The sequence below is a fragment of the Panthera tigris genome, chromosome B4 (assembly GCF_018350195.1).
Source record: "Panthera tigris isolate Pti1 chromosome B4, P.tigris_Pti1_mat1.1, whole genome shotgun sequence".
Taxonomy (NCBI): Eukaryota; Metazoa; Chordata; class Mammalia; order Carnivora; family Felidae; genus Panthera; species Panthera tigris.
The window spans coordinates 112779033-112786718 of record NC_056666.1 but is presented as its reverse complement, the minus strand read 5'-3'; the positions used below and the strand labels follow the sequence as shown (position 1 = coordinate 112786718).

Genomic DNA, 7686 nt, shown 5'->3' with positions numbered 1-7686 from the left:
TACACACAGCTGAAAGAGATGGGTGTGTAAATACAGTTGACCCTTCACCAACAAGGCTTCGAGCTGTGTGGGTCCACTTACATGTGGACTTTTTGATCAATGCCACACTAGGTTATAAATGTATTTTATTTTCTTAGCTTTACCTTATTATAAGAATACAGTATATAATACATATAACATACAAAATACATGTTAATTGACTTTATGTTATTGGTTAGGCTGCTGCTCAATAGTAAGTTATGAGGAGTTAAGTTTTGGGGAGTCCGAAATAATACATGGATTTGACTGCTTCTGGTCCCCTGCCCTTCATCCCTGCATTTTTCAAGGGTCAGCTGGAGTTGAGACTGCCCTATAGTTTAGCCTAACAGAAAAATAAGAAAGTGCCTTTATAATTCAAAAGCTGTTGAGAAACACCAGCTTGTCTTTTAGATGGGAAGAGCCTGACTAAACCTCTGGAAAAATATTACTAAACATATATATGTCCAGAATTGAAAACTGTTGGTAATTAACATGGTGCACTATCTAAAGCTTGCATTTAGGGCCAATGTTTATTTCCAGTTCTTTCCCCGAGTTCTCTCCCTAGATTCCCCCAACGACTAATTTCTTAAATCCATGTCTCTTAAAAGAATGATTTAAAGTGGGAAACATACACATACAATAAAAAAGTGTGGGGGTGAGTTTAACTTTCTGGTAACCCTACCTAACTGACTTTAAAAAGTTTTCAGGAGTCCAGCCACTGTCTGGGAAGGCAGTAAAAGTGGAAAGAACAAGGACTTGAGAGACAAGTCTGAGTTCAAATCCTAGCATTTTGTTAACTTCATTACTTGTTTTGCAGAGGAGTCAACTGAAGCTCCGATTATCAGGAGTCCCAAGTTGGAGACCAGGCTTCATTTGATTTCTCATCTAATGCTGGAATGACTGATAAAGTGAGGAAAATGAACACCGCAGATGATTAAGGGTGGGTGGGGTTAGCATTTACCTTGGGGGTACCTGGGTGGCTCAGTCGGTTAATCATCCGACTTCCGCTCAGGTCATGATCTCATGGTCCCTGAGTTCAAGCCCCTTGCCGGGCTCTGTGCAGACAGCTCAGAATCTGTTTTGGATTCTGTGTCTCCCTCTCTCTGTGACCCTCCCCCGTTCATGCTCTGTCTCAATAATAAATAAACATTAAAAAAAAAAAAAGAATTTACTTCAGTTTTCCTATTTCCTTTTGAGTAGTAAGAGGTTTCATGTCCTCAGTGAATTACCGTGACGTTTGTTTTTAAACAAAGTTCTCTCCAAAAAGTCCTAGAATGGAACAGATGTACCTTATTTGCCATTATTTTTGATGCATTTATCCAAAGAAAAGATGTTCACAAAAGTTAATGCTTTTAACAATACTATCTTTAAAGTATTTAGCTTAGTTTAACTACCTAATTATTGTGTATGAATTTAAAACCTAGCAGTTTTTCCAAACCCAGTTTTACATGTTTCATTTAAACAATAAAACGTTTTCTCCTTCAGCTTTATACAAGTTCTACTTTTGCTACATTTCTATACCCTTTGGCTAGTACTTAAAACACACACACACACACACACACACACACCCCTCAAAGTGGTGTGTTTTGCAATACTGATGACCAACTAAACTCAGGATATTTATTTCCATCTGGTAGAGTTCAACTTCTGCCTCTTGTTTGCTTTCTCCATCTGTCCGACTCACCATCTTTTTTTTTTTTTTCCCTCTCCTCCTTACTGGAGTCAGAGTTAACCCTCTCTTAGGCTTAATCGTTTTAGCAGGCTCAAGCCTTAGCACAAGTCTTTTTCTCTAGTTTTGGAAGTAGGGTTTCCAGTAAACTCAAATGTCTAAGCCTAATACTTCCCTAAGCTTCAAATTTAATCTTTATTTTCTTCTGTTTTTATAAAGAGCAAGGGCCAGAGAGCTATTTGGACCAGAAAAAAAAGGAAAACAATCTTTGGTTAAGGTATAAACGGTGTAAATGCATTACACAAATGTGTGTTTCCAGTACAGCCTTAACTTTACGGGATCCGCGTTACTACATTATCTTCAGAAACAGGCTTTCCTATCAGCACGACGCTGGATTCAGTAAGGTCTCCACTCCTCTCTCGTTTGACTCCTGAAATTACTGAAACAGCAACCACAAAAGGCTTACTAACCTTCTATTTATTTTGCAATTAAACTTTTACAAAGACACCCCCGCTCCTCCCGAGGGTGAAGCTGAAACGGTTCCCTGACGTAGGCAGCACGTCTACTAGGAGACCCCCCCCCCCCGGCCCCCCGACTCCCTAGAGCTGCAGAAAGACCTTCAATAGTAGCCCTTTCGTTCCACTTTCTCCGTATCCCCGCTGCACGCCCCCGCACACTTTCAGCACCGGCACCCGAACCCCGCTGCTCGGCAAGAACCTCCCGCTTGGGCAACCAGCCTCTTAGGAGCGGGGACGAGATTGAAACACCCAGCGCGCGAGGGGACAGGCACCTCGGACTTGCAGCCGGATCTGCGCGCGCGGACGCCAAGAAGGCTTTTATCTGCCCGGCACTCAGACTCCCCGCCAGCGAGCCCAGGCAGCTCACTCTCGCAGAGGATGCGCTGGCGCTGGGCCCGGAGTAGCTGAACCGGGAAGGAGGAGCTAGGGCTGGGGGCGGAGCTTTCACACGCGCACCCTCGCTCGGCTCCGTCCCTTGGCCACAGCCCGCCGGTCCCGGGCCGCCGCTCCGGAGTTTATTTGTTTACAAGCGGATTACGTCAGCTCCTCCCTCTCTTCCCCGTCTCCGCATCCACCCTCTAGCCCCCTTTTCCCGCCCCCTCCGGCTCCGAATCTGCTGCGTCACAATGGTGCGATCTCCGGATTGGCTGAAGTCGGCCGTCATGCTCCAGGTACGCCACTTCCTTTCCGCCGCGCTATAAAAGCTACTGCACGGCTCCTGCATCTCTTCGCCGCTCCGAGCTGGAAATGCAACTGTTAGGAGCTTCGGAGGCTGCGGAGCTGGACGCGGAGGCGGCTGGGGAAGTCCGAGCGATGTGACCAGGCCGCCGTCGCTCGTCTCTTCCTCTCGCCTGCCGCCTCCTGTCGTGAAAATAACTTTTTTACTATAAAGGAGAAAAAAAGTAGCTGTCCGCCCCTCCCGCCCTCTCTTCCTCTCAGCCCTCTGACCTGCGAGGGAGCCCGGGGTGGCCGCTCCGTCGTCGGGGCCGCGCCGCCGAGCCCCGGCCGCCCCGGGCCGCCCCCGCCCGCCGCCCCCATGCATCCCTTCTACACCCGGGCCGCCACCATGATAGGCGAGATCGCCGCCGCCGTGTCCTTCATCTCCAAGTTCCTCCGCACCAAGGGGCTCACGAGCGAGCGACAGCTGCAGACCTTCAGCCAGAGCCTGCAGGAGCTGCTGGCAGGTGAGCCGGCCGCGGCGGGCGGGTGAGGGGCGCCGGGCGGACGCGGACCGCACACCCGGGGCGGGAGGCGGGCCGAGCCGTCGGGGCCGCGGAAACCGCGGCACTGCCCCGGGCCGGCCGCGCTCGGGTCCCGCCGCGGGAGCGGGGCAGGCGCGCCTGGCGGCCGCTAACGGCGGGTCCTGGCGAAGGTTTGGGGGCTGGGCCGAGGGCTCCCCCTCCCCCCACGGCTGCCCCACCGAGGGGAGAAGGGAACAGGCTCACAACAAAGAGACTACAGCCACTGAGGCGGGAGCCGCGGTCCTCGGACCGTCCGCGGATTTGGGGACAAAGGAGCTGCGGGGCTGGGGTTGGTTCGACGCCCCCTCCCCCAACCCCCTCCAACCGTTGTGGGCTCGACGGCCGGGCCCGGGGCTGGGAGACAGCGCCGCTGTCCCGGGGCCAGCCCGGGACGGACGTGCCGTCGCCCCGCGCCTCCTACCCCTGACCATTAATCATCGGATTTGTCACCGGTTCAGTTGCAGCCCTGCCCAGAGCTTGGTTTAGTTAGGGTTGCTTGTTTTTCTTTCCTTCGGGGTTAACAGCCCGGTGGCGCTTCTCCTCCAAAGCCATAAACCCCATTGTGTGCGGCTGGGGTGGGGTGGAGAAAGTAAACAGGTTCCCGCCTGGCCGCCGGTGCCATCCGGCTGCCCGGCCAGCCGAGGCCGCGCGCCGGATTCCTGTTTTGGCGGCTCAACCGGTTGGTTCCTGGAGATTGTTTTGTCCCCTACTACTGTGTTGTTTCTAAAACCCTGCCCGCTCTTTTCCCCAGCCCCAAGCACGCACAGCCGCGGTGCAGTGCTGGGCGTTTTTAAAAGTTGATAGTTTAAATTTTTCACTTTTCAAAGGAGCCTGCGGAAGGAGGAAGCCATAGCGGGATCTTACAGTAACGATCTAAGCATTGTTTCTCTCTCTCTCTTTCTCTCTCTCTCTCTCTCTCTCTTTCCCCCTATAGAACATTATAAACATCACTGGTTCCCAGAAAAGCCGTGCAAGGGATCAGGTTACCGTTGTATTCGCATCAACCATAAAATGGATCCTCTGATTGGACAGGCGGCACAGCGGATTGGACTGAGCAGTCAGGAGCTGTTCAGGCTTCTCCCAAGTGAACTCACTCTCTGGGTTGACCCCTACGAAGTGTCCTACAGAATTGGAGAGGATGGTTCCATCTGTGTGCTGTACGAAGCCTCACCAGCAGGAGGTAGCACTCAAAACAGCAGCAGCGTGCAAATGGTAGACAGCAGAATCAGCTGTAAGGAGGAACTTCTCTTGGGCAGAACAAGCCCTTCCAAAAACTACAATATGATGACTGTATCAGGTTAAGATATAGTCTATGGATGGATCATCTTATAATGGATGGATAAATTTGATTTTTGCTTTGGGTGGGCTCCTCTTGGGGATGGATTATGGAATTTAAACCATGTCACAGCTGTGAAGATCTGGCACAAGATAGAGTGGTAAAAAAAAAAATTTTTTTTAAGTGACAGTGCCATAGTTTGGACAGTACCTTTCAATGATTTAATAGCCTGTGAGTCCAAGTAAATGATCACTTTATTTGCTAGGGAGTGAAGTCCTAGGGTGGTTTCAGTTTCTCCCAGATGTTAAACCTAAATTTTTTCCATCAATCCCTTTAAGGCAAATCTGTATTTCAAAGAACCTTTCTCTGCAGTAGACCTTGCGGAGGAAATTTGCACTATTACACTTGAAAATGGTTAACTTTTTTGGCAGCTGAATAGGAAAGCTCAACATTTGAAACATGGTAGTACTGGAAATTTTGACAAGACTTTTACCTAGCACTTAAATTTGTATAAATGTACATAAGACAAACCTAGTAAGCATGACCTGGGGAAATGGTCAGACCTTGTATTGTGTTTTTGGCCTTGAGAGTAGCAAGTGACCAGAATCTGCCGTGGCAACAGGCTTTAAAAAGACCCTTAAAAAGACACTGTCTCAACTGTGGTGTTAGCACCAGCCAGCTCTCTGTACATTTGCTAGCTTGTAGTTTTCTAAGACTGAGTAAACTTCTTATTTTTAGAAAGTGGAGGTCTGGTTTGTAACTTTCCTTGTACTTAATTGGGTAAAAGTCTTTTCCACAAACCACCATCTATTTTGTGAACTTTGTTAGTCATCTTTTATTTGGTAAATTATGAACTGGTGTAAATTTGTACAGTTCATGTATATTGATTGTGGCAAAGTTGTACAGATTTCTATATTTTGGATGAGAAATTTTTCTTCTCTCTATAATAAATTGTTTCTTATCTTGGCATTTTAATCAATCTCTTGTCATGATTATAGAGGTTCAGCTCAAAGAAATATGTTTCTCAGAAGACTTAGGTTCTATAAGCTATGTGAATGTCAGTTGCACACTGGTCATGCTGAAAAACATTTGATGGGAGTGTACATGTCTAGGTGTTAGAGGAAACACAGGGTAACTTTTTTTTTTAAATCTCGAAAGTCAAAACATGGACACATTACCAGGCTAATCTCACGAAATGAGGATAAGAGACAAAGGTAACATCTACCAAAAATGATACTCAGAGGATTATATTTCATTGCTTCCCTGTCGAAGTGAAGATATAAATGTTCCGTTCTGGCCCACCTTTGAAAAAACAGTAATTTTGCCCCATGGAATCCATGTTCAGTTAGAAAATCCTGGGGTAGGTGACCCATAGTCTTAAAGAACAGGCTAATCACTGCAGAGATGGTGGTGTTTTGCTTTTCATCAGCTGCAAGATTTACATAAAAATCACTTAAGCTGGAATTCAACAACAGGTACGTTTATCAATTTTTATTCTCAAAAGTTGGAAATGTGAGTTTTTGATCCCTTATTTTCAGACTTCTGTTTCAGATAAATTCTCAGAACCCAAATGAAACCTTGCCAGAGTGTACATTACTCCACTACCCCATGTGATAAAAACTTGTTGGTAGTTCTTTGGTTGAACGGGATTTTGAAAGTGGAGAAGGTTGAGTTTTTCTGTACACCGTTAACTTACAGTGGCTTTTGAGATACGCATGTAATAAACATGATCACACTGGAAGTACCCCGCAGTTGAGGTTCCTTGAAATCAGTAGTCCCAAATTTGGGGGATACACAGAAGTAAAGCCACAGCCGGATACGCAGGTGTTTAGAATACGAACAACGTCTGTGTACTTCACCCGTCATTCGCATTAGAACCACGGCACGCGGAGTACCCTTACCAGTTATGGTTTTATTTTCCAGCGTGTTCTTTGAGAAGCCTCCCGGTTTTTCAAATTTGAATGTACAATGAAACAACCGGTAGTGGGTAGTGTCGTCTTCCACAGGTCTCAGCCCAGTTCTGATTAGCATTGTTTGCCCACTGCATCTCTGGTAACTCCTTTGAAGCCAGGTGCTTGCTAAGGTTTTGCATACTAAGCCATTGGAGCCTAAGGCAGAGTGTCCAGAGAGTTTAGGAGTATATTCTAACCGAAAACTTCGGTCATAGAACCGATTCTCAACTGGAAAATCATTTTTGAAGATGGTGACATCAGACTTTTCGGTACTTTCAAAGAAATTCGGTAGGAAGAGAACTTACAAACATTTCACTTTAGAATGTAGGTGATGTCTGGCACTTAAGGAGCTGTTAAGTTCCTCTTTAAAAAGGCTTGCAAATATCACTGAGACCTAGCATCCTGCTGTTTCCCGGGACTTGAACCCTTAGTTCTCCAGACAATTGCTTACGGTGCTGGAGCTTTTTAATTTCTCATTCATTGCTTCTGGGGGCTGTTTTTGCCTTGCTGTTTAGATAAAAACTGTGCTGCTGTATGCACCTGCAGGAGTGTACCAATCTGCATGTGCAGTCATTGTATCTGTGTACTTGTAAGAAATTTAATACTGATAAAATTTAGAAGGCTTTTACACTGAGTGAGAAGACACTTCCTTAAGTCATTTTAAGAAAGGAGGACTGCTTTCAAAAATCATTAGCTGCCGTTGGCACCAAGAGTTCATGATTATTAGCAGTATCGTTACGGGTGCCACTTTTCTGAATTTTAACAGGTAGTTTTAAAATTATTTCCTCTTCTCCAAATGTAAGTACTATCTTGCTCTATAATGCTGAAGCAAGGATTACCCTGGTTTGTGCAGGATAATGTGGCTGTTTTCTCCCCTTCAGTCTGGGATGGGAATCACATGTCCATAGCCTTGAGTTACAATATTTCTTGTATTAGTAGTAGACGGGAAAGTCCACTAGAAAATCGCTTTCTGGTACTGTTGCATAAATGATTTCCCTAAGTCACCGTTCTT

At 46.6% G+C, this 7686-nt stretch overlaps 1 protein-coding gene across 1 annotated transcript; it reads left to right on the top strand.

The window, feature by feature from the left end:
* The first annotated feature begins 2798 nt into the window (after positions 1 to 2798).
* BTG1 (BTG anti-proliferation factor 1) lies at positions 2799 to 5697 on the top strand. The gene is made up of 2 exons (XM_042992884.1): positions 2799 to 3389; positions 4381 to 5697. Exons 1-2 carry the CDS (start codon positions 3242 to 3244, stop codon positions 4746 to 4748), a joined length of 516 nt encoding a protein of 171 aa, XP_042848818.1. The 5' UTR covers positions 2799 to 3241; the 3' UTR covers positions 4749 to 5697.
* The last annotated feature ends 1989 nt before the right edge of the window (positions 5698 to 7686 follow it).